A 27844-nucleotide genomic window follows, 5' to 3' on the forward strand; every position below is an offset into this window, starting at 1 on the left:
GACTTCAGTGGGAAAGCAGACGCCTGAAGAGATAATACTGGCCTAAATGGGTTTGCTGGACCTGCGCCAAAGCATCTTTGCATCCAGCCTTCAGTATTTAAATACGCCTTGTTTTCCTTACCAGACCCACATCGTGTTGCTTTGAAAAGCAAACAGCTTTTGCATGTTACAGAAACGTTTTTCTTGATGGCAGCACACACTGCCACCCTGAGACACCGCAGAGGCACGAGGACCTTGCCCGCTGCAGGACCTGCCCGGGCTGGGGGCACTGGCTGGTGCACGCCTCTGAATGCACTCACTTAAAAAAACCAAAAAACAAACCCAAACCAGAATTGCCAAAGTCTGCTGCCCCAGGAAATTAATTTATATGAAATTAAACTGGATTTAATTTACTTCATTACAGTACTACAGGGTAATATTTGTATCACCATGGAAACCTCTGCATAAAACTGGTAGTGGGACATGCTCCCAGCGCTGGTTGCGCAATGGCCGTGTCAAGTGAAGGACGGTGCTCGCCGCGGCTCAGCAGAGTGCTCAGCAGAGTGCCAACCCTCCCATGTCCGCCGGGACATTATTTTCCTCCTCAGCCCGATGAGAGGAGACTTCCTTGTCCCGTCTCAGCTCAGCATCACCGAGCCTCCCTCCAAGGAGGAAAAAGCAAGCAAGGGGGATTTTGCCTGTGTTTTCAGGGTTATTTTTGCTACATTTGACTTGGGATACGTGCCCCTCCCCGGCACTCAGGAACTGTTTAACTTGGAAGGACAAAGGAGAACGGGCAAAGTCCACTGAGTGTATCTTGAGGGGGAACGTTTGGGGGGAATTTTTGGGAAAACAGCTGGGGAGTGGTGTTAACATGGGGTGGGAACATGGAGAATGGCTCTGGGTGAGAGCAGGAAGGAGAGCAGAGCTGGGGGGAGTGGAGGAACCACCGTGGCTGCTCAGAGTTGCCGAACTTGTCTTGGGCCCCTGGGCAGGCTCGGCGGCTCCCAGCAGTCACAAGCTCTCTCTGCTCCCTCTCTTGGCACTGCTTATCCCAATCCACCTCTCGCCGCAGGCCCACGTGCTCTCTTCCCTGCCTCCTGTCCCTGCGAGCATATCCTCTGCCCTTCCATGCAACTACATGGAAATGAAGTTCTAAAAAAATAGAAAACAAACCAAATACACTGTGCCTTCATCCTGCAAAACCGTGGCATTCAGGTAGTAACTGCAATCGCAGAAAAATGAGTGAGCCCTCAGGATCCTTTGCTGTTCAGTAAAATACATCCTGATTGTCAGGATTTTCTTTTTGTAACATCAGAGTGCTCTCTTCTATAATGCCTTTTAAACGCAGCTCTACACTGGTTGTAAAAGGAAGCACTTTGCCACTCCCATCTGAGAGGAGATGAATCACTTGAAACAGACGGATTTCATCTTAATTCCCTCCCCATGACTTAAACTCTGGAAAGAAAATACAGTTAAATGCCAGGGATGTGCTTATCTGCCTTACTTTGTACATTAACTGTTGAATGGAGATGCTCAGCAGGTACTGATGGCAAGAGATTACAATACTGCATTTTACTGTGTGAAAAAGATAGTCCTTCTTAGTAGCTGGTTATCTGAAACGCCTTTAGAGCGGAATTTAGAGATGAATAAAAGCTTTGCTCACACATAAGAAAATACACACTACAGGAAGATTTCCCTAACATGGCTTTGCAATTTTTTTCCCTCCTCTCATAAAAGACAATTCAAGAGGTTGCTAGGAGCTTCATTACTTCCTAAAAAACAGAAAACCTTAATCGTCTGTGTCCTGTTCACACCAAGCCCTGATGGATATACACACTTGGCAAAATCTAAAACCACAAATGGATTATCATGGCTTGCTATCACCAATACCTTTATTGTACTCACTTTTGCAGAAGACTTCAGACATTGTAAGTTACCTATCCTGCCCTAAGAAGATCCTTCTAAAACAGACTTGAGTGCTTTTGAAGAGACAGACACAACAGATAGGAGGCAAACTGCTCACCTGAATTCATTAAGGGCATCAACAATTCTGTTATATGCCAAACTCCGCTGACTGGCATCAGCTGATCTACGACTCATTTTCATAGCCTTGAAAACAATCATTAAACAGATAAGTAACACATAGCTACAGAAGGACAAAAAAATGGAAAACAGTCATGTGTTTTACTTTATCTTTCATGCAACTAGTCATGCAAATAGTTTTTTTAAGTGATAAAATGATGTTACAAGTGCCAACTTTCATTTCTGAGGAAAGACAGGTGAGGCACACGCAACTGCAGCCTCTACTACCTGTGTGTTTTTCATCATTCAAGGCATAAAAGGGGTCAAAGTTTTCATTGTAGTGGCAAAGTAACTACTATTTCCTATAAGAGAGATTTGAAGCAAATCTAACCGCACATCTGAACCTTCGATCTTCAAAAATTTCCTACACATCAGAATTCAGAATCAGAGGGTAAAATAAAGGGAAAGAAAAAAAATCTCGGTATTTATTTACAGCCTGGAAGAGCCTAGAGATGGGTTCTTACTCTGCAATCCACTACACTCAGATACAGCTGAAATGGAGGTAGAGGTGGCCTTAAAAGCACCTTTCCCCCTTGGCTGATCAGGGCTTTGCTGGGAGCTTACACAGCACAGCGACTGTTCTGGCTTTCAGCAATCCCTGTAATGCAGCATGCTCTGTTCTCAGCTTCTCTTGTGCTTCTACGAGCAGTATGAAATATCGTCAAAGATGTCACGGAGCAAAACTGGTGCAATTCCTACACCCAACAGCAAGCTGATCCCACTTTTGTAAACTATTACAAGAGTTGGGGATTAAATCTGACAGGGCTGGGGGGGAACATAGAGCAATACAAGTGCAAGAATCAAAAGAGATTGTATTTACCTGCTCTATTGCACTCTTCAGTTTGTTCATGTGACTCTCAAAAAGAGGGAAGTGTGAGAAGAAGAACTCATTAAATTTGTTGTTTTCATCTTCGTCTCTTGAGAGTGAAAAAATAACTCCAATTGCTATCTTTTTCTTCCTAACAATTCCTTGGCTAGGACCAGAGCTGTCATCTGACAAGTTAAAGCTTTCATCCATGGACCTTGAAGCATGAAAAAAATAGAAAATTAACGTAATCCACTGCTTAAAGTTGTACCTCTGTTTCCTATGTAATTTCAATTCTTGAACATTTAACTTCAATAAGCACCTTTTGTGTGCATGTGTTGTCAAACTGTCACCTTTGATAACATCCACTTTGCAATTTTTTTACAAGCAACCATTAACTGATCCTGCAATCACAAAAGCTGGAGCCAGATTCAAAGCGTCTGTGGGATCAGAATATAGTATTCTACTTCTCTCCCACCTCTGCCAAGCATTTGTTTGGAGTAGGATTTTAGGGCTTCTTATCCTCAAAAGTAAAGCCTACAGGTTTACATTTTGCTGAAGGCTTTCTAGTTTAGTCCAAAACAATGAATGCCACGAAGAAAACAGATGTTAAAAAAGATCAGGCGTTGAAGTGCAGCTTGACTTACACCTCTGTGAATATGCCACAGAAAGCAACAGCAAGAGCAGAAGTACATATGCAAGAGCAGAATCAAGCTGACAATGGTGGAAAAATCTATGGGCAGCAACCAGCATTTTCACTCCCAGCTCACCATCGAGGGAAGACCCCATTCTCCAAGCTGGTAGTCTGGCTGCGACGCCAACGCCGCTGGTAACTGCTAGCACAGCTTTTGTTAAACGAAGAGCCCGGAGATGGAAACGGAGTGATGAGCAGACTGCTAAGAGATGCTGCAATAATAAGAGGAATAAATAAAAATCTCTTCAGAAGAAAGAGCACTTGGAAAATAATACTCGGAACTAAATGAAGCCCCTCAAGGTAAACTGGTGTTGCTTCTCAAATGCCTTCTCTTTTGCTTATCTGTGTTTCTTATCTAAAAATAACCAGTTCATAATATTAACAAGATATACAAGCACTACAAGGGTGGGACAGTCCTGCAGCTTTACATAACAGGCAACATACAGGCTGCACCTTGCTCATCAACCCTGAGTATTGGGCAAGAAATTCCTTGTGGAAAGGAGTAATGTTACATCCTTTAACAGCCTTTCCAATCCTAACCTTAGGTGCCCAATATCCTGAATGTGGGGGGAAGAGAGGGGGTCATGGAGGCAAATATTAATGTTTTAACATTACCATCCACCTCAGCTTGGAAAGGACATGACAAGTATCATTTAGAAATGCTGCACACCCATTTTAATATTTAATTTGCCTTGCTTATTTGCAGCACGCTTTAATATAAACTGCACTGCTGTTCAGATTACCTCTGTGAGGTTCCTAATGCAATACCCTCGACACCTACAACATCTGTACACATAGATACAGGTATGCATTAATGCTTATATATAGCAAAACAGAACAATCACATTTTAGCACAGGAAAAACTATTTCGTGATGTCTAAACATCTCACTGGTGGCTATTACTGAATATTTTTGGAGTCTACAGGGTTAACACATGGAACTGACATTACCAGATCTTGCTATACCGCTGTCTCTGTCCTCATTCTGCTCCCTCCCAGGCATATCCATAGGGTTGCTATGAACTGTAAAACAAGGAATACCAATTAGCAGGGGAATATACAGTTCCTTTCTTGTTTGCAGATCTCCATGTAATTAATGAAATAAAAACATGCTCATTAATTCAGATCAACAGCACTGCACAAGGCCATCACCAAGAAAGACTGCTTAGCTGAACAAGCCAAAACACTTATCTGAAAAACTTGTATGTATTTTTCTGAAGTCCATATGTTTATTTTAGTACAAATTAAAACAATTACACTTTGTTTCTTTACACAGATATTTTAAAATGAAATTTTAATGTACCAGAAGGATGCTGGTCACATTAGTAGTACACAGGGTACAGACAAAAAACTCACCAAAACCAATACAAACATGACTTCATTCATATACCAGCTTTCTCATATTTAAATTATATACATAATTTAAAAAGGATCTTACAATGCTGTCTTGAAGAAAATAAATATTTTTAAATTGTGATCATCGCATTGGTTGTTCAACTAAGCTGTAAGCTGTCCAGATTCACAGTCTGCATATACCCAAGATCAAAAGCGTCTCAGGCTCAATAGTCTTTAAATGTGATATATTTTATACATGTGTGTGTGAAATAAAAGCTACTCAGCCATGGAAATAAGACCCAGCCACTAAAAGTAAGAAATGTCCATTTCAAATGAACCTAGGTTAGCTTTAGTTTTTACAGATTGGTTGAAACAACTCCAGGTCAAAACAGATTGACACTACTGTGAAGTATTATTTCCAGAAATATAAAATCCACCATTAAATGTGTAAGTTCCCAATATTAAAAAAAACAACCAACCCACCACAAAGAGGACTATTAAAATGCCTGCTGTCCTCTGGGGATGTAAAACATGTGTCCAAAAAGGTGTGAGAGCAGACATCACATGCTTTTTTTTTTTTTTTTTTTTAAAAAATATATACATACATCTTATTTCCAGGGCTAAACTACAAATCCACACAGTTTTGTCACACCAGCTAGACTAGCCACACAGCACAGCACACAGCACACTGCAAACCTGCAAAGAAAGAGGCGCTCCGGATCAGGCGGAGCGGACCTTGCTCTGAGAATGCCCGCCTAGGGCTGCAAAGCTGTGAAAGACCTACATGGCAAAACGTAAAATACACATGAAAGAATGAGGTTAGTAAAGCAGAACAGTCTGTAGGGAGGGGGCCAGGGCAGGGAGAAGATATAAGCCAACATAAATGCAGACTAACATATGCAGGAGAACAGCTCTTACGCTTAACAAGAACGTTGGTTCAAGGATATGCCTTACACTTGGACTATATAGTACTTATAGAATTAAAATAATAGACCCAGCTTTACGCTGTCTCCCATACAACGATGGGGTTCCTCTACAAGGGCTTTTTTTTTTTTTTTAAAGTTGAAAAATGATTAATTTATGCAGGCTCAAAGCCTAACTTGATCACAAACAGGAGATTCATGGTGGAGTACAATGTTTGTTTTAACATCCACACTGGTGGGGTGGCTGAGGAACGCTGCTGCTGAAGACAGGGAGGATGGGGGAGAAGGCAGGCAGAAATTCGTCTTAGTAGAACCAACAGAAAATTACAGGCTGAAGTAGTTCTGAGGACAGTCAGTACATCAGCTTAGTAAAATGATCATACAGAAAACAAATGTTAGCAGTCTCAGCAGTCCATTTTAAAAGTAATACTGGACCCTAGATATACCAGGGAAAGAGTGTATTTACTGTACAGAGAGCCAGGAAAAATGCATGTGTAATTTTAATGAGTTAATTGCCAGTTCCTCTCCTCAATTTGAGGCTTCTGCTCACTCAAAACTTTCTGATTATACAAAACATGAAGGTTGCACCTCAACAAAGCTCCCTTCCTTCCCCTTAGGTCTTCAGTTGTTAAAGAAAAAGACAAGACCACCAGTGCTGTGTTTTTGTTTTTTTTTAAACCAGCATATCTAAAAAAAGCAGCTTGTAAACAGTTCGCAACCAAAACACACAGACCCTTCTCCTATTGCAGGCTGGCGAGGGCCAGTGAGTCAGGAGCAGTCCTTGCTGCTGAACACAGTTGCTAGAAATGCCGCAGTTACAGATTAACTTCTTTACCTGCTTTACCCATGGTTCCCTCAGCGCTGAAATGGGAGCTGTAAACCAACACTGTCGAACCAACTGAAAACTTGTGCAGCTCAATTACAAAGAACGTTTCAGCATCCTCTCCTAGCAGGCAATCTCATCCCTTCCTGTTGCAATCCTTGCACCGAGGTGCCCCCACCTCCGGGGCAGCTCTCGGGGCAGTTGCCCTTTCTGCCCGGTGGGAAGGGTCACCCTCACTACAGAGCCGGGCATGAACACGTGGCACTGGCTTCACCTACATCACACTGAGTCCATGCTTAACAGTTGCATTATCTGAATTTGCACTTGCAGTTTACATCACACTGGCGATACAGCAAACTTTTGCCAAGCACGAACCACAGGAAAGCCCTAAAAGTAGATGGAGTTCCTCTTAGACCAAGCACCTCATTCACCCATGCACTGCAACAAATCACAACTGAAGTCTGACAGAAATACTCAGTATTAAGAAAAATGCATCTTTTAAACTTTCCTGATTCAGTAAATTCAGGAAGCATTTAATAGATAATAAGCTCTTATAACTTTAATTGGCTTCCCTTATATAAGGGAGCTTTATATAAGGGCCCTTACTGAGCCTGAAAAGCATTTAAGCCCAAAAAGCATTTAAGCCCATACTTAAATGTTGTCTCATCGAAGTCAGTGTGAAGGAGAGAAGTAAACACACCCATCAAGAATTAGGACCATGTCAAAGCCAGAAACCCAGTTAAAGTAACAAAGTCATCAAATTCACTCCTTACTTCCCACCCCAGAAAAGTGTGTTTGACACACGGCAGTATTTTGGAAAGCAGAAAGCAGCCCGATATTCCACCTACTACAACGGACATTTGCTTGGGAAGTCAGCAGTCTAAACCAAGGGAAAGGGAGGATGTGCTGAAGAGCTCATCAGGCTGCTCCACTGGACAACCAAGCACTGAAGCATCTTTACTATCAGCCCCGCTGCCCTCCAGGGGGAAAGCCAAGACCCCCTCTGTCTGTTATCTGAAGTTCATGGAGCCTTCACCTACAGCACTTCCATGAAGGCTGAGAACCAAAGATGCCAGAAAGGTTTTCAAGACTGCTCAGCTTCCACAGACAGAGAGAGAAAGAGGAAAGAACAAGAAGCTATTCTGTCTAATCTGATACAAAGCTCAGCACAACTGTGCAAGGTTATCTTACACAAGCATGGAATGTGTGGCCACATGCACTCAGGTGGCCAGAGTACAGAACAGAATGAAAATTATTAACAAAAATAAAACTGGGAAACTGAGCCAGGCAGAATCAATCCTGCCTGATCTCAAACATGCTGCTTAGAAAGCTCTACAGACTGTTATTTTCCAATATTTTCTGTATTTGAACTTAAGTATATCTAAATATTTCTATTATGCATTTTATATATACATGTACAGCTGTATATATTGAACCACTGTTAATTCCTTGAACTGTCCAATTTATTCTCCTCTAAACCCCACTGATAATTAATCTGTTATGTCTTTAGCTTTTTTTTTTTTATTTGCTTCTATTTAGAAGACTTTCATACTCTCAGTTTACTCAGATTACTCAGTTAAAGATAGCAGGAAATAAAATCTGGTTTTAATTACCTATATTCCCAAGAAGTCCATTCATAATTGTACTGTGGTCAGGCTTTAACGTATTGCTGTCTTGATTAATGAACTCAAGACTGTCCTGCAACCTGTTACAAACATAAAACATACAACTAAACCAGTGATTTGCATTTCAGTAGAATACAGAGTTACTTCATTATAGCCCAAATAGAATGGACAAGATAAGAAGGCAGGCTTCCACTAGAAAAAGCTTTTCATAGCCTGAGTCACATCCTCAGGTGGGCCAATTAATTCACAGAAAACTAAACGCTGAACCCTCTGAAGCCAGATGTTTTTTAACATCTTTTTTTTCACCTTGGACTGAATTCCCCAACTCCAGTGTTCTGTCCTCATCCCTTCTCCTTTGGTGGTTGCAGGTACGTTTGTATCTCACAAGATCAAGCTTCACCATATCAGCATCAAAGGAATGGTTCATTCATTTGCTTAAAGCAAACAAGAGAACCACAAGGGAAGGTGAGGACACTAATGACAGGATGTAACAGATCAGGGAACAAGAAGTTACTTTTCTAGAGAAAGAATATGGAAGGTCCAAAAACAAACTTCTGTGTTTTTACGTACATCTGCTTATGTGCAATAGATACAATTTGTAACGGACTCACGTATTCAAACTTCCGTAGATGCTGCTTCCAGTGCGAGCTGTGAAAACCTTGCTGAGCATGAGCTGAGGAGGTGAGCTAGAGGACAAAAAGGAAGATGTCAGTCAGAAACACAGTGCCAAGACAGGCTTGTGCTTTCCATTCCACAACCCTCCAGATTTTACAGACCTAAACACAATGTAAGTCTTTTGTGTCAAAAGGGACATCAGAGTAACCCTAAAGCAAACTCAGAAATGCCTTTTACTCTCCACTTGCGGCATTCAATTCATTACATATTAGCACTAAGGAGTGAGTCTTTTGAAAAATTAATCTTACCGGATCTGGTGAATTTTCAACGTGGAGCCCTTGTAGCTCATGGCCACAGAGCCAAACATCATCTCTCCAAGCATGTTAGCATCTGAGGAGCACCGAGAACCCTGCAAAAAAATACCCTTCAACATTTATTTTTAAGCATTTTAGAAGCATACTTCTGTCAAGCCAATATAAAACAAAGGAAAATAATTCTTTATTTAAAAGATAAACATGCAAAATATCCTGCTGTAACACTGCTGAACACGCTAAGTTGAACAGTTCAATGAAGATAATGCCATCACAGAAAACAGTCTTCACGTTGGCTGTGAGCTAAACCACTAACATGCAACAAAGCTTAACCCATCCACAGGAGGTGAGGGGAAGCAGTGGGACAACACTCTTTACTGAGTAAGAGCCATTAAGCCTAAACCTTGTGTCTGCTTGACAAGAAGGATTACAAGTTCATAGAGATCTTACACGGACTGTGCATCGGAGCCAAGCTGGACCGGTGCTTTCTTGACAAAGACTGATTCCTAACTTATCCATGGATGGTATTTTATATTTGATGCATTTTCCCCTGCTGCTCCCGTGATGGTACCAGCAAAGAGCTGCAGCGTCATGATGCCAGGATTAGGTTGTGCAACTTCTGCTTCTCGGTTGCTAAGAGCTTGCTGCAAGGCATACTGGCTAACTACAAAGGAGGAACATCATTATGCCACATCACAGGCTAGATCAAACACTGCAAGCAAAAATCTAAAATTAAAAAGTTACTCAGGGCAATTGAGTGGAGACAACTGCTCAGCTGACAATCATCTTATTTGTATACCTTCAACAACTGTTATTACTGTCCCTTTATCCAGGGCTGTTTCATCTCTAGGTGAGCAGAACATGAGTGCTGGGTCTCCATTTGTGCCTTGCCCTGAATAATTGAAAATATCGTGATCACTCACTCACAGAGCTCAGGCAGTTCATAGATGAGGTACTTTGGTACTGTGCAAGACAGCAACGCATTGCCTCCAAGGTGCATGACAACTCACAACACTTCTTGGAGTACTCCCTCCAAAAGGCCCCTAAAACCAGTCACAGAAATACCTTGTGTTTGGAAAATGCTGAGCACCATACCTCTCTATCAGTTATCCAAGCTCTGAACAACCAGGATCCTCACTCAGATTCCTACCCAGGCTTGGAATACACCTAAATATTTTGCCCAGCATCAGACAGTGAGCTCAGACCACAACAAGGGGACAGGGTGTCCACATCACAGACTCCTGCCAGCAGTAAGGAGTGATATGAAAATGACCACTTTATGTTTCTGCTCATGCTAGCCCGCAGAACAAGGGCAAGAGCCAGGAAATGCTAATCAGCCAAAAGGCAACGCGCTTCGAACACTTTTCAATTTTTAGCTCTTCTCAAGCACTCTCAATTAAGATGATGGTACTTTAACAGACATACCATTAACCTCTGAAATCTGCTATCAGTGCAAGAAAGAAAGGGGATGACTAAAAGCAACCGCAGTTATAAAAATGAGGATACAGTTGCAAGGTTTGTTAGCGTGCGTATGTCAGGGCAAAAGCTGATCATTTGCTGGGTTTCACAAAATTTCCATGTTTACCTCCCAGGATATCACGCTGCCTAGGTGCACTGTAGGCAGTACTGGAAAAACTAGACTTTAAAATCAGTCAGTATGACCCAGCAGCTCCAAGGAAATGCAGGCACAGATGTTAATGGCTCTAGGAAATGACAGGTCTGCCAGCATCATGAAATCCTGAAGTAAGAACACTGCAAATTACTACAGCCAAATGTTATGATTGTTATTTTTAAGTCTGTTGCAGATCTCCAGTTGAAGGACTCATTCTGAATGAATGTCAGGCCCTTGATGGTTGGTTTTGGTTTCAACTTTCTGCTGTTGTGAAAATCTAATTCTAAAGCTGAGGAAAAATACTTTAAGATAAAGTATTGATTTTCTTTGTCAAGCAACTGAATTTAAAAAAGCAAGGGAAAATCGGCTGCTTTCAAATTTAATTATAGGGGTTTCCCTTTCCTCTGAAAGACAGAGACAAGCAATGCTGAAGGCAAAGAGCATGGTAAGATGCACCCATGGCCTGTTTCAGTCTGGCATTTCATTTACACTTAATAATTTTACCATGCATAACAGAAGATACACATATGTAACGCATTTAATATGGAAACACTGCTCCAGCTCAACTCTTTGGGCCTTTAATGCTGCAAAATAAAGGTCACTCAAGACCAAAGTAGAGTGCAATCAACTGAGGAAAGGAGTTAAATATTAAAAACTCAAACAAAAAATAGCCAAGGAGCATCTGGCAAAAAGGGCACAACCTCCGGCACTGACAGCTTGGACACAAACCAATTCCCTAGGTCATATTTACAAGCCCACATAAAAACCAATCATAAAATACCCACCAATGTTTGTTACTGCACATTAGCATATTAGAGGTAGTAAAATTTGCATGATTTGGAAATTATATTTCTGAATATATTCACAGCATTTAGTATTCCATTTACTGTACCTACTGTCCTATCAATAACTAAGTACCTATGTAAATTAAAAATGCAGTACAGAAACAGATGACAAATGTCGTCATAAACAGATCAGAAAGGCTTTCAGTCCTGACTACACTGACAAGCAGGTACCGAGGTAATGCCAGCACCGTAATGTGCAAGTAATTGTGGGCAAGCTTAGAACCAGCCAGCTTCATCTTAATGGATTCTAATCACATTTGTGAGGGAAGGATAGGATGTAATTAAAAATATGGAAGCCTGGAACAAAATCCTGTATTTCACCTTGCAATTGAAATCGCTCATATATAGTCAAAGTGTATTTAAACAATGGGAAACATAAAGAACTATTTTAAAAGTCCTACAGCATTGTATTATTTGGACTTCCATTTTACAGCTTTCAAAACAAACAAACAAACAAACTTATAAATACCGCAAATACATTAAGTAACTCCCGAGGTTACTAGACACAGCAGCTGGAAGTTAGGAAATGCCAGGCTGACCAACGTCTGTCTGGACAAACTTACTCTGGCCCTTCTGCACACATGATACAAAACTTTACTGTGCAGTAAAGAACTCCTGTACTTATGGCGCTCTGCTCACTTGCTGGGGAAGCCTGAAAGGAGTACAGGGAATGCAGTAGATATTTTACAATAAATACACTGTGGAAACCAACTGAAGATGAAAGTTTATCACACGCTTTCTGAGCCGGTCACATAGCTGCACGTCATTGCAGTTCAACTCAGTAAGATTTTGACTAAAGGATACGCGTGAGGAAATGGGGACTTAAAAAGGAAAACTTTCCACAGCTTTAAAATACGCTGTTGTGCCAACCACTAAAATTAATTTCCTTTAATAATGTTGACCATTGTTTGCATAGAGCCTCCCAGCAGGAGAGACAATCTATGGATAGTGGGGGGCATCATTTTGCTTGTCACACAATGCACGAAGGAGGTTATTTTATGCTGGAAGGAAGCTGCTGACAGAAACGCCTCTTCCTTTCATAACTGCGGCTAAATGCCCTTCCAGGAAGGGAGGAATGGAAAACAGATCTTCAGCCACCTTACTAAAGCTGTGGAAAAGAGTGTGATGAGAAAGAGAAAACAAGAATACGCGGTTTGCCAAATATAGAGGAGCTAACGTGACAGTGGGAAAGTCAGCACTGAAAGGTTCTTCATTTATATCTACGGTAGATTAAGACATCAGTAGTACTGTACTTCAGAATAGGTTGTGGAGATAGCAGCTTCCCCCAAACACACAATTACTTCATTACAAAGAGTGGAAGGGCTTAGATCTATTTTAGGGTGGCTTAATATAAAACACTTGTGATCCATGGAAGGAGAGATGACAGAAATATATCCGTGTCAGATGACTCTAGCTACCCTCATGGCCAAAATCTCTTAAGCAAAATTAAACTCTAATGCACCCAATCCCTTGTTACACAGACTATCCCAATAGATTGCGTGTTACTCTGTTATTTCCCTGGCATTCAGCAATAATGTAAAATAAACTACCTCATCTATACCAAGATAAGGTATTTGAGCCAAGGCTGGTTGTACCAAAAAAGTGTTATCACTTGGGTCTTAAGACACAGTAAATGTCCTGGAGAAACTGCTGCCATTCAAGAGACATCCTGAGAGAACCAGCTGGTTGGTTTTAGACTTGTTCAAACTCAAAGCTACAGAATTAAACATTACTGAGTTAGGACCAAAGTCTGAAAACTGCTCTCCACCACAAGCTTCTAATTTCAAGCATTTTAAAACATTCAGTACCTCACCTGCCATTAGCATTTGACATGGGTTACGCAAAAAAAACCCAGGAAGAGTGACTCACCTGGTATTTTGGGCATTGTTCTTTTGGATCAGAGAACGAGGAGGATGAATTGATTGAACTATCCAAGGAAGAAGAGCTGTCTCCTCCGGGCTTCAGCTGGCAACATTTCCCAAAAACTCTCACTTGAGCATCACTGCAGAGTTTCTGAAATATAGACAACACGTGACTGACGAAGACCCATGACCTGAAATCACCATTTAGCAGCATTGTACTACACTGTTTAAGTAAGATATTTAACAGCTGAAAGGCTTACACCCCAGGAAAACAGTTAACAGAATATTTATTATTATCTCTTGCAGCCTGGCTGTATGGAAAAAAAGCTGATCTGTTTTACTTCCAGTTAGCTAGGAGGTAACAGGTCACTCCAACTCCATGTTCCTAAGTAGCCATCCGACCCTGAAGCTTTACCAACTACTTTTTTAGACCCAAGATTAGCAGAAAGAACAGTACCAAAGCATTTAATGGAAGGATGGCAACAATAGGCTCCAGCTGTCTTCATCTGGCTCCCTGTGCCCACTGGGGCAGAGGTGACATGGCAGTGTGATGGACACAGCCCTCCAGAGCAACGATGCCAGCCAGATCACGACCAGGAGCAGTTCACGATGTACAGGAAAACACACTGATTAGGAATAACCAAGCGAGAACAACACACAATCCAAGAAAGATTCACACTACAAGAGTAAGTGGAGAGAAAAGACACTTATTTTTATAGATCTCTCCCTAGCTGTGTCTAAGTCCCCGGTCTTGTTAAAGAGTGGCACAGAGGTGACATGCTCCTCTTGTTTTCAGTACGAGGGAACTGTGAGGCTGAGAAAGGACAAAGCTTAAAAACACAGTGTTACAGAGAGGCCAGAAAAGTTTCACAAAGCCATGGAGAAATGGTCCAAAGGGTGATCTGCAATATTCGGACAGAAAGCATAGCAAAAAAGGGAGTTAGGAGGGCTCAGGCGGAGCTGGAGCTGACATACAGGGTAGGCAGGACCTGTGTCCACTACACACACACAGTATTACCCATCACTTGCGTGGGAGATGCCCCACTACTGTTTTGTTCACTAAAAACATTTGCGATTTCCCTGGTGGAATCTCAGTATCCCAAGCAGAATCAGCATCCGTGTTAACGTCATTTACACTTGCACTAGGCAACCCTCTTCACCTAAAGATCTTAACGTATTTTTCATATACTCATTACACTTCAACACACCCACGTAAGGTTGGCATTATTTAAATTTGCTAGTGAGCAGCACTAGGGGACAGAAATAGTCTACACTGCTCAAAATTACATACTAACTCTGCCCTAAGATCTTCCTCATTAACATTTCCTATACAATCACCAAACCAGTAAGAGCAAGCTGGAAGCAAACCCTACGGGAAGTGAGATTCGAGGGACAGATGGAAATACAGAAGTGCTGTTACATGTCACAGCTTCCCCTGGACTCACACGTCCGCATCTCAAACTAGTGCAATCTTTAATAGCTATGCAAAAAGGAAAATGCATAAGGAAAAGTGTGCAATACCCAAGGCAAAGGGTAGTAACTTCATGACTGTTCTATAATCAGAAAAAAATATACAAAAAGATGACTGCCCCTACTGCTGCCAAAGGATTTTGATGAGGGACAAGATGGGAATCCCATGCATCTGTCCTAGGCTGCGCAGGTTACTTTTTTCCCTGCTAAATCTCGCCCACAGTTAGGGATAGGTGACTTTTATTTGGCCCTAGGTGAGATTTTATTGGGCGAGATTTAGCAAAACAACAGAAAATGTCAGGGATTATCGAGCTCCACACGGCAGTCTGCACTGTTCCCCCCATTAGTGACTGCTGCCACAGAAAGCCTTAAGGAAAAATGTGCAGACAAATCAGCAATTCCGTGGCAGAGGGGAAGGAAGCACTCACTAGCCGCTCAGTCCTGTGCTTCACTGACATATACACCTCCCATAGTAGCATCCCCTCATTACGACATCGTCTTGAGTACGTTGAATTCATGCAATATGTAGATTTGCTAATAGCTAGTAACTGTGGCTTGAGCACAGTACACAATGGCTGGAACATGTGAATGATCATCATATGACTTCAGAGGGAACTCGTGAACTAGAATTGCATTTTATCTCTGACACAAACAACAATGTCCTAGGCTAGGCAAGCATCATGTGATAAAACCACATAAAATCCACAGGGTTACAGAAGCTTTTGCAGGCAAACCACATTTCAGCTTGCATTTTCCATCAGATGTTGAAAGTTCCTTCTAAAAAGTTACAGTTTTAACTAACTAAGCTTCCTTGAGACTGTAAAGCCAGTAAATGCATTTCACATGTGAAAAAAAATTCTGTGCATTAAAAAAATAAACTGGCTAAGTTTGCAAACGACTGACTTCTAAATCATTTCTTCTCATTGTCACTGCATTTTTCTGCATAGCAACTTTCCCCAGATCCATTGGGAGTCTGGTATCTTGAAGTAATAGTTGCCTAATTTAAATAGCAAGCCAGGAAAATGGCTGTTTGGTCTTTGCAATGGAGTTTAATGAACCAAGACTCCTGCAAGGAGTCTGTAAAGGAGGTCAGGATCTTTCACATACCACTTTTCAGAACGTTGTGAACAGTAAATCCCTCCTAAAATGCAGATCACTGACAAATTTCGGTGTTTGCTCTTTTATAAATGTAGCACTTGCTTAAGAATAACCTGTTGGACAATGAGTTATCTGCAGTGCCCCATTCCTCTGCTCCAAATGTCAATGGTATTTTAGATACTACAAATCTTAAAATATTATCCATCAAAGGAGTGGGATTACTTGCATTCCAATGTAATATTCCAAAGATATTCAACCCTGGTTCCAAAAATAAAAAGGTAACCTAATTATTTAAGAACTGTGCGAGGGAAAGTTTCAAAGTTGTGGATTTTCTTTCCAAACAGACACAGTTGCAAGAAATCAGATCCCTAGGCAAAGTGCTGCTGGAGTCCTCCGAAGTGCTCACTTTTGCTGGAGAGCAGAACATCTGCTGGAAGGATGCCGCGGGCAGCTGCTGCTCCTGGCTGCCACGCTACTCTCCCCACTGTGGTCACAGTCTTTGTTCTTTCTCTGCCAACTTGCTGCAGATACCGCCCCGCTCTAAAGACTCCCTGACAGTCACAGTTCTTACATTAGAGGTCATCATCTGCTCAAAGTCTTGGAAGACCTATCAGGTAGTACTGAAGATAACTTAAGAGTAACATGTCTTTACAGTACAACAGGTACAAAGTAGTTTTCCTCTACAGTTCTGCTTCTGGAATCTCTTTTCTCCACCTCTATCAGTAAAGACCTTTAACTCTTTGCAACAAGGTCTATGAATTCCTCACTAAGTGGAAAGTACAGGGCCAGTGCTGCGCAGAGGAAGAGGAATTTCTGCTGGACAAGTTTTGGGTCGGGGATAATAAGAAACTTGAAAGAAGCCTGGTGTGTTGAACTAAATCCAGACTGCACGCGTGTGTGTGAGGGCTGTAAGTGACAGAAGGAAAGAGAAATGTCATCATATGCTTTACTCTTTTCTACCTCTCTGCAACAGCAGGTGCTCAAATACCACTGTGGTGGTAGCGATAAAGAAATCTGTATTTCCAAGGAAAGCTGCCACTCTTCCAAGAGCTCTGTACCTCATTTCTAGAACAAGTTTTTCAGCAACATTGAAAAACTATTCCTGAATAGATAAATTAACTCTTTTGCTTTATTAATATGCATTGGTCTGAATAAGTAATTAAATATATGCATCCACCTAGGACATGAGAGTAACCTGAATAGACATTCATTTCCTCCCTTCAAGTGCTGCTCTAAAAATCCAGTAACTTTCTTAAAATGCAGCTGCCAAGTGCTACATTCTCCCTCTATTTCCAGAGCAGTCAAGCTCCTCTATTACTCAGAGGTCAGTGAAAGAAGTAAAGACAACCCTACACTCCCCCACTCCACTAGCAATCTTCCATTTCTGTTTAGAGAGAACAAGCAGAGCTAAGAAGGTGCAACTCGGTCTCTGGGCTTACAGCTTTATCTGTCCGCTCGCTGGAAATCTGTCCACTGAGAGCCACACAGAGACCAGAGTCTCCATTTCACACAACTCACCTAAAATCAAAAGGCTTGCTCTCCAATTACTAATCCCTCAAAGCAATTTGCTGTTCAACATTTATCCAGTGCTGAAGTATATTAGAACACATGGCTAATCCTGGCTTGTTTAAAACAGCATGCCATTTTTTCTACTTTGGGATAAATATGACATTCGGAGTGAAAGAAATTGCTGCAGTAGGGGATCAAATATCATATGACCTTTCAGTTACATTATCTCAAAGATAAAGACAACTAGGTTACATGGCAAAAGTGAACTTTTCATTCCTCAAATCCAAGTCTCCTGTTGCACCTCTAGATCTCAAATTCTGCAGCCCAGGCCACACTTTCATTTCTTCACAAAAACAGAACAAACTGCTTCTGAAAATCGTCTTTTGCCTCTGGGTTGTAGGAACAAGCCACTGTCCTTCTCTGATTCGTTGTCTTTCCCCTTCTCAGCCACACCACCCAAACTCTAGATCCCTGCTCAGCACAGTGCACAGCGTGGCTCTTGCTTTCTCTCCTCCCTTCTCTTCCTCATGGTCCCCTGATGGTGCTTCTTCCTCCCTGGACTCCATGCCTTCCTCTAGGCTTGTTTTTAGACTTAGGAAATCTTTTAGCTTCTTACGTGTCCACCAGCACCAATCTTCAGTCAAATCCCAAACGGTAACCACTGTCCTGTCGTAAGTCATCAGTGGCCAACTTAACAAGGAAAATGAGCAGCTCAATGAGACAGCTAACCCTGACCCTGAACCCGTTCAGCCTGCTCCGAGGAAAGCCCTGATGCATGGTTCCCCTTCCCAGCTTCTTTGGTTTACTCCCCACTTCTCCCTCGTGGCACCACTTCTGTGGCATCCTTTTCCCAGGCAACTGCCAGCCCTTGGAGGAAAAATCCTCGTACTTCAGCTGGCCTTTGCACACCGACATTTACAGTGACATAACTCATGTACCACGCAACGGCAGCGGCACAGTAAAATACAACACAGCCTTCGCGTAAGGTTAGCGTGAATGCAATGTCAAGGTTGAGAAACCAAGCACACAGGGGTCAGGAAAGGCAGAGCCAAGGCTGAAAGCTCAGCACTGGCCGGGCCACCTGGCCTCTGCATCTTAAAAAGGAAGAGGAGCTGCCTGTTGTGCTGGATTTGAAATTCAAACCAGGCTCCGTATCTGAGCTCTTGGAGGAGTATACCTGTGGTCACACACAGCTCCTGGCTTGGAAACTCAGGGGTGGATGTGGGCAGCACCTCGCACAGCCACAGGGCACCGCGCAGGCGGCCAGGGCCGGTGGTACAGCTGAGCAGAAAGCAGCAGGGAGCTGCTAGAGGAAAAGGAGCAGACAAGCACAGAAATGAGTCTACTGGTAGAAATCAGTCATAGGTTGTAACTCTGTCACCTGCAAATCAAGTAACACAGTCTGATTAGAAACGAGACACTTATTAGCATGAGGAACAAACCCTGAAGTAACTTTCTAGAGGACACAGTGGATCAAAACCATGAGTTTGCCCACAGAAGGACTTCGATATCCAAAAATCCAAGGGATGTGGATGTTTGGGTGTGGAACTAGACTGTTTAGTAAAGGCGTCAGTAACATCGACTTCTCGTATCACACGCTGCCCTGGTACATTCAATATGCAAACGCCTGTCGTGATACATTTGCTCATGACCTAGTGTCACCGGGCTGGAAAGGGCAGCCACTCTCTTCTGGGATGCCCTGGCAGAACTCAAGGCAGGGGAGTTACCCAACTTTCTATGCTAGGAGGCAGCAGCCTTTCGGCTCTGCTTACAGAGCCTGGCTGATCAATAGCCCATCCCCTGGAAAGCTGGGGAAGAACCTCTCCTGCTTAGCACCAAAAAAGGTATAGGACTCACAAAGGGGATTTCTCCACCTCCCCCCCATGCCAAGTGCCCACAGCTGCCTCAGGCAGATCTTTGCCTGGCCTCGGTGGAAACGCCTGGCACAGCCTTTGGCCAACATTCCCGGTGCAGCCGCCAGCCCTCCGAGTCACCAGACTGCTTCTCAGCGTGGCTCGCCAAGTTTAACTCTAGCAAGACCCAGGGAAAACATTACTTCTCCTGAGCAACTGAAACATTTTAATGGCCAAACTGTTTTCTGTCTCTGTGCAATACCCTCCCAGAATTCTTGTTTACCTAATATTTAGCTTTACTGAAGACACCAAGAGGTTGATTTAATATCCAATGAAAACACAAAATCCAAGTTTGTGTTACAGTCACATTTCCCTCATGGAGAACACGAACCCAGTAATGCTTTAATAACTAGAACCCAGCTTGGCGTGAGCACACACTCTGCAGTTTTCACTCATCAAAAAGTCAGACATTACTGTTTTATTTCTTGAAACATCTATGTCTGGAAAAGTTTGCTCTGATGCTCCTTAAATTTTATAATTATACCTTCCCTTACAGAATTCAGATGACTGAGCCACGTTCAACTTTGGTCCACCGCACACAACTCTTGACATATGTAAAGATTTGATATATAAAATAGAGCAAAGTATATCTCATCCTGCTGCAGGCATACAACTCTTAAATTGTAATTGCCTTCACGTCTCATAAGCAACAGAGAATGGGAACTGAAGAGCACAGTCACATAAAGCAAACTGAAACCCTCTCAGTTCCCTGCATTAGACCAATTAGACTTCAGCCAGAACAGTCTGGCCACCGCTAGGCACTCTTGCAAATCTACCCCCTAGTGTTATTTGTAAATCCAGAGGTATAAATCATGTTTGGAAATGGGGCGGGGGGGACACAAGAGATGCAGAAAGCGTTGGCTCTTGTGGGGTGGTGAACAGATACCCTTTCAGAAGAGAGCACCCAGCCCACACACGTTTTGCTGCAAAAGGGCAAGAGTGCCTTGGAATGTGCTTAGAGCCAAGATCTGGCTTTGTATAGGCAGGGTGTGTCTTTGTTAATGAAAATCATGATAAAGAGCAAGAAAAATAAACAATGCAATTCCTTGAAAATGGCCAGTACGTACTGCTAACTGTACAAGCCTGTACTAAGCTTGCAGCAAGCCGAGCAGAGGACTCTTCTGCACGTTTTTACCTGCAGAATGTTTCTGTTACTGCAGTTTGTTTTACCAGGAAAGTTTTTGCCTCACATTATCTGAGTGCTGCAGAAGGCAGATATCATGGCAAGCAAATGTTTCAATATATTCTCTTTTGAAGTCTCCTAATACCACAAGAAAGAAGAAATGTATCAAGTTACTAGAGATGAGTACTGGGCATTAGGAACACCCTGGGAACAGTCTTCCTCCACCAGTCTCACATACTCATTCCACAGAGATGGTGAATACAGCTATTTCCCTCCCCCCACCCCCCCTTAGCAAAGAAAAAGAAAGGAGAGATTAATACGGAACCATATTAGCTTCATTATCTGCCATTTATTCTGTTGCTGCTGAGCTGCCACGCTCAATGATCTGTCTGAAATAAACCAAAACAATGAAGTTTGCAACTCCACTATGCAAGAACAGATCTATCTTAAAAAGGTTTTAGGCTTTCAAGAAATCAATTGAAATTATGGTAAGAGGATTTATACTGCACAACATCTTTTTTATTAATGAAGTAATACTTTTTAATTAATGAAGTAATAGTAATAAGCACAGCCAGCAATTCGTACCAATAAACCACTTCTAAAGATCTCTTGTCTTTAATAACCTATTTTCCTGGCAAGAACATCTAGTAGAACAGGAACTTATAAATTATAAAGCTATTCTAACAAGTTAAAATTAAAGAGAAAGAAAGTTGCACTTTGTTCAACATTTGTGAAGCTTGCTTTACTTCCCAAATTCTCAAAAAGAAATAGGAAATGGGGATCTTGACTCAGGGCTATAAAGTAAGTAACAGAGAAGCCTGGAATTCAGTGCCTGATGAGACACAAACTGGCTCCCAGAGGTTAGGATACACGGACATAGGAAGCACTGCGGACCAGGATGAGAAGCAATCAGGCTGGCAGCACTCAGCAACAGGCCAGAAGAGTTTACAAAGATGGATGAAGAACCTTCTGGCTGTACTCCCAACACTCAACATGAAAACCAGGGCTTGGGGGTAACATGTTTCTTTGTCTACTCCTGCTTACAGAACTTAGTAGGTCCTACGGGTAAAAGCAACCGGGATCGTAAATTTCAGTTCATGCAGTGCTTTCTGCTTGCAGAGCTTAAAATTATTTGCAAATGTTTTTAGAGATGGTGAAAAGGAAGTTCAAAGCAGCGCAGTTAAGTTGTCCAACCTCACACAACCACTTACAATAGCACTGTGGCTAGAAATTAATCTTCTGGCCAGAGCCCTTAGAAGGAAGTATCCTCATCTGACTGCATCCATTACAGTTTCAATTAATAGATTACCATGCAGACCATGCCAAAAGGGCAAACAGAGGAAAAGTTTTCAAGTAACTTTGTGTGAAAAAACTGTCAGCAGAGCATAGAAAAGATTGGCAAAAGCTAACCAAAGGGGACACAAGAGGACACTGGAAGGATCTCCTGATTAAGAATGCCGAACCCACCACAGCATAAAGGCACATCCATAAATATCTGTTTATGCCCTGCCTCAGCTCCCCAGCACTGCCTGCTGCAGCCCCAGGAAGGAATCCTCCTCTTTGAAAGAGCAGAAAGTAGATGAGCCAAGGAATAAAGAGATCACTATAGTATTTAAAGCTGTTAAGAATCACTGAAGCCTGAATGATTTGCAACTTGACAGGAATTTAAATACAGTCCTGCATATAACCAAACTTTCAATGTTAATGTGAATAAAACAGAACATTTGCGATTTATCAATCTTGCCATTTAAAAAAATATAGACAGTAACCGTGTAAATTAGTAAAATACTCACCGACACCGAAACATCTTCTATTTTTCTTTTAGCACTGGAATCAAATAAGACATTCCGTCCTCTTCTTTCGCAGTCCTGATACACAATCAGTCGGATCTGACTTGGGTCAAACTCCGGCAAAGGCCAGCTTTAATTAAACAATAGAAGAGCAGAAGGATCAATTACTACAACTCTTTATTACACTGATCTTTCTACATTATCTGTATATACAACTTTATTAAAATAGAAAGTCGAGTAAATGCAATGCCATTTCATAGAACCTTTTGATGCTGTAGCCAGAACTATGCCTTTTGGTTTTTCCTTTCCCCTACACTTGCCAAATTACATTGGCATAAACGTCACCAATCCACTACAACCACGTACAATGACATGTGCAGCATTACTAGCTCTTGTGCTCTGTCTTGTGATATTTAATGTTTTCTTCAAGTTCCAGCTTTTTGCAACCAAACTCATAGAAGAGCTCAGCTTTTGTGTTTGAAGACACAAGAGCCCCTCATTACTGCAAGCACTAGCTTGAAAGCATTCACAATTCAAAAGAAAAAAGAAAAAAGGTATATATTCACACTGGCCTCTCCCTTAAGGAATGAATTTCCACATTTGCAGTCATGGGTTTTCAGTCTCATGGGTTGGCAAAGCACTGAACTCCACAGCTGAAAAAAGGCAAAGCACTTTTCCTACCCTTCTTCAGGTTTCACAAACACTATATGTGTATAAAACTTACTGCAGCATTATAAACTACAGCGTTCATGTTAATATATATACGTTGATGCTGGGAAACAGCCAGCCATGTGTAGCTTGGTCCTGGCTATACTCAGGTCCTTGCTGCATTCAGACTTAGAAACAATCTTCACTGAAACCACTGAAGTTCAAGGCCATGCTGCTGCACGGGTCAGCAAACTACACGCAGCAGCCCTAACAAACCTATTCCCAAACTGGTTTTGCAGTTGGCAACAAGGAAAGGAGCTTTCCTGAGCCTCTGCCCTCCTTAGTGCCGCTGAGTTCAGAGGAGCTCTGCAGGGTGAACTTGCAGGTCTCAGGCTTCAATACCACTGCAGAATCTTGCCTTTAAAGGTGCTTTGTAGCCATCATCTTAAATTTCCCTTTTAAAAAGCCAGCCATCACCTTAAAGCCCAGCAAGCATTGTTGCCCATGGGCTTGAGAATCCATTTTCACTGCTACCTTCTCAGTTCTTGGAAGACAGGAAACAAGGCACCTGCTCTATCCACGAAACCAACAGGAATCACCTTTCAGCTAGTTACAAGCCATTTCCTAGATCATGCGAAATTCTATCTTCCTTATCCTTGGCTTTTAGGCAAGCAGTGTTAGCATGAAACGCCAAGAAGTGAGAAACGAAGCCCTGGAACTTTCCAGCCATTAATGAAGGACACAGGCTCCCAATTTACCAGAAGGACCCGTACATTTATTTCAGAAAAAAAGACACCCGTAAGTGACAATGCAGATTAAAGTATACATGGCATGCTAGACTCCAAGACTATGGTAAATTTTACACTCCTCTGTCCCTCTAATTCACCATCCAAAAGGTTTCCCCTCTCTGTGCCCCTGCTTTGTGTGATCAGTACACTTATGAGGATTTGTAACCCAACTTCTATAACTGGTCACAGCAGAGAGTCAATTTGATCACCAAAGCCATGGTTACCTACCAGAAGTTTTTAAGACTGTCCAATATAGATCCACAGGCTTTACAACTAGTGTAGTCCTAGCGAGGTGAAACTAAGCACCAAAACATACAGTTAACTCTGTCTCTTGAGAGAGGAAATACACTTCCCAATCTGCTCAGCCCCACCATTTAGCAACAGGAGAGAAAAACAGAAGCCGCAAAGAAGATAGCGTGCAACAAAAGTCAAAATCAACTTACTACAAGAAAAATGCTTGAGCAACTTGAAACTGAAATAACTTGATGTCTAGATTTGGGGGCAAAGACCCACGCATCCTCTCTGGGCACCTAAAAGCCAAGCATCGTCCACAGAGGGACATGCCCACGCAAAGAGCAGATGGCAAACTGAGCCAATTCTCTACCAAAACCCAAGCACAGTGACAGACTCAGAAGAGCCAATGTCTACCGGGGGCTCTGCTAATAAGTCCCATCTTGCACTTCAGAAAATGTAAAAAACCAAAATCCTTGTTGTTTGATGCATGTTTGGAGCGTTACCAGCTGAGAGGCTCATGGGCACTAGAGCTGGGGACGGTTACTGGTAGGAGCCTGACTGTGGCTGGAGGTGAGGAGGTAAGTGAGACCGCTGGATGAACTGGCTACCTGGAGGAACCATCTCCACCTATTCAAGTGACATCAATGGAAGTCTGGAAACTCATTTTGTTTCCAGATAGGCCACTGTGGCTCCTCATAAAGAAACAGTATGTGACAGTAACAACAAATGGCTTGCCAAAAAGATGGTATCGCTTGCTCCACCCTTGCAACACATCTCATTTTCCTTCAAACTCAGACAAAAGCATGCCTTCCATTACCTAGTACTTTTGATATTTGACTTTGAAATTACTGGCAAAGAAGGGCAGTAGCTGTTCCAGATCTTAGGAAAGTCTACTTGTAAAAAGCTCCAAGAGCAGATTACACACTAAGAGGAGAGAAAGCTAAATATAAACTCTTGCTGTATTCAGAAACATATTTGATTGAGGTAAGAAGAGCTTGTTTACTCTTCAGGTTCTTCACGTGACGATTTAACTTTCTCTAGACGAGAATTTAGTAGGTGTTACCCATCGTAATTTGTGATAGTTCCAAATAAGCTTATTGCCATTACATAATAGAGTCCTTAAGCACATTTCAGCCTTGCAAAAGCATTCCCTGGCAATAGCAGGGCACTTCCCAAACCAGAAGAAACTTTAAGAGAGCTGGGGGAAAGTTAATTTAGACAGACAGTAAACAGAGGCAGACTGGCACCTCTGGCTCCCCCCACGCCCCAGCCCCGATGAAACAGGACGCAGAGTAGCTTTGCTTTTGTTGTCAGCAGCTTTAAAATACTGTTAAGCTGGATATCGGGGTAAATTGTCCCCAGAAACATACAAATTGCTGCGTGCAATACCCAGGGCACGTTCTCAAAACAAATGTAACAGGGCAAAACTCCAGCGCTGCTCTTCAGGCAGATGAAAACTGACCTAGATCTTCTGAATATAATTAGTTCTGTTTATAAACGGAAACTGACATTTAACTGATGTTTTCTTGAGATTCTTATAGGAAAACCAGGAGACTTAGAATCAAATGTTCTAGCGATGTTAATGAAAGGTGAGTCTCCATCTCCCACGCTGTTCTGGAAATGACGGTTCTCTTAATGAGGACTTTTTCCTGCATGACTTATCTACCCCTCTTTGATCCTTCCTTGAAACTGATTATATTTACAGGAGAAAAACCAAAAACAATCCCAGAACAAACAAACATACATAAAAACCACCACCAAGAAAACCCCAACAATCTTTTCAGCAGTGGAAATGTTTGTGACTTTGCCGCACAGTTAGTGCTGCAAGTTCGAAAGGAACAGTGATAAATTATTTCTGAGCAAGACACCAGTCCTGCGGAGATCCCCACTACACAAATGGTGATGCTTCTAGAGCGAGATATTCAGAAATACCTATATGAATAGCATGGGGTAGAAATCCACTGCTGTATAAATGCTGCGTGGGATATTTCAGAAACAAATCACGTAACAGCAGATTTCACACGATCACAGACTGGTTGAGGCTGGAAGGGACCTCAGGAGGTCAACTGGTCCAACCCCCCCGCACAGATGCTAATGCAAGTACAAAGCACAAAAGGAAAGGAATTATTTGGCACAGAAAGGCAACATTCCACGTGAACAATTTTGAAATTATTAGAAATTAATAATAATGAAATCAAGTCCTGAAAAATGTTATTTTCATGCATGTTCACACTTAAGCCCTAGTACTGTTCAGCTCTTCTCTTTCACCCATTTCATTTTCCTGCCTTTTTTTACCTTCAACCATGAAATATAATTTGTAGTTTCCATTTAACAGATCCATTATATGCTTCCTGACACCTGTACTGTGAGTTGCATGGCAATCCAGAACTCCAAAAGTTCTCCACGGATGGATTTTCGCATGTATCTAATTTCTGGAGTTTATTACTGCCATAGACACTTCTCAGCAAGAGGCAACAGAATCGCTTTGAATTGGTATTGTTACACTCTGTGCAAGTTCTAACAGAGGAAACGACAGCCACAGAAATCCAGAGTTACCACTCCACCAACTAAAATACAAGATTCTCCCCTGTATCTGAAAGCAAGTACAAGTACATTCCTTCCTCCCTGTTTCCACTACAACATGAACAGCACTTCTTCATTACATTACAGGTTTAGCTTGGTACTATTTTTCCTCTTGCCCAAGACTTAACTTTTAAAACTATTTCATGTTAACACAGCTTAGATAATTATTAAAAAGTAATTGGATACTAACACAGACATTTTAGAAGTCTTAAAGTAATTGAACAAAACTGCTCAAGATATTAAGCACGTAGGAAATGTAAAAAAAGTTTGCTAAAAAGTAGTTGCTCAAAACTAGAATTTGACTAATCATTGAAAAAGTAATTTGAAACTATCAGTCAAACTATTGTTTTCCTACATCATGTTACCCATAGTTATAAAAATTGCCTGGTGATGAATCACTTCGAACTATTTTTAAATGCATCTACGCACATGATATTTATAGTTTATGCTAGCTTATCTGTTCTGCATGTTTTTCATGTTAGCACCTTTTTTTAAAATGCTGACAGGAACAGCCAGGGCAGACCAGACAGCAGGTCCACCTTGCCCCATGCCCTCCTCATGGGGCTCCGCACAGAAGGAAACGCCTTCCTTTACTCCTATTAGATGAACATCAGAACCGAGGCGTAGGGATCCCCAGGGCTTATCTCCAACTTCTGCAGATGATACTCTTCGTGTATGATTGTTGTTACGGCGGTGCTTAGACCCAGCCAACTTCTACACAAGCATTGGACAGAGACTGTTCCTGTCTTGAAGAGCTTACTTTGTAAATATGAGACCGTTCCACTGGGTGTGCTGGGATACTTCAGACGCAGATTATCTCCACGTTCCACAGAGAACGCATTCACATTGAAGCGTGCTCATGCGTGCACACACAGCCCAGTAATACTGAGGATCGTGAAGTTGCTTTGTTATAGGGATGGGTGATCAGAAGCAGAAGGAAAATGGTCCTTGTCTGGTCCAGCCACCCTACCATACACCTCTCGCCCCTGACCGAGATGCTTTTTCCAACAAGAAATTCCCTTCTCCTGCCCAAATTCCTCTGCACACTTCTATTGCCTGCTACTGGATTATTTTTTCCTTTTGGCTTTGAGAAGACACAGCAAAAGTTGAGTACACAGGACACACAGAGAGGGTGTTGTATGGATTTTAATACCTTGTTACTGCAATTCAGTAAG

The 27844-nt window shown here is 42.1% G+C and overlaps 1 protein-coding gene across 4 annotated transcripts in view; it reads right to left on the minus strand.

The window, feature by feature from the left end:
* Positions 1-27844, minus strand: part of FNIP1 (folliculin interacting protein 1) — a 70311-nt gene that overhangs the window by 17050 nt on the left and 25417 nt on the right. For 3 of the 4 annotated variants that reach the window (XM_055812001.1, XM_055812003.1, XM_013303557.3), the window contains exons 2-11: positions 22420-22546; positions 13521-13664; positions 9192-9292; positions 8880-8954; positions 8257-8348; positions 5594-5677; positions 4514-4585; positions 3640-3775; positions 2885-3086; positions 2006-2091 (exon numbers count right to left, since the gene is read on the minus strand). In XM_055812001.1, coding sequence (XP_055667976.1) covers positions 2006-2091; positions 2885-3086; positions 3640-3775; positions 4514-4585; positions 5594-5677; positions 8257-8348; positions 8880-8954; positions 9192-9292; positions 13521-13664; positions 22420-22546 — 1119 coding nt within the window. The remainder of the gene's footprint in view (positions 1-2005; positions 2092-2884; positions 3087-3639; positions 3776-4513; positions 4586-5593; positions 5678-8256; positions 8349-8879; positions 8955-9191; positions 9293-13520; positions 13665-22419; positions 22547-27844) is intronic. The other variant, XM_055812002.1, reaches the window with a different exon arrangement.

The sequence above is a fragment of the Falco peregrinus genome, chromosome 8 (genome assembly GCF_023634155.1).
Source record: "Falco peregrinus isolate bFalPer1 chromosome 8, bFalPer1.pri, whole genome shotgun sequence".
NCBI classification, from domain to species: Eukaryota; Metazoa; Chordata; class Aves; order Falconiformes; family Falconidae; genus Falco; species Falco peregrinus.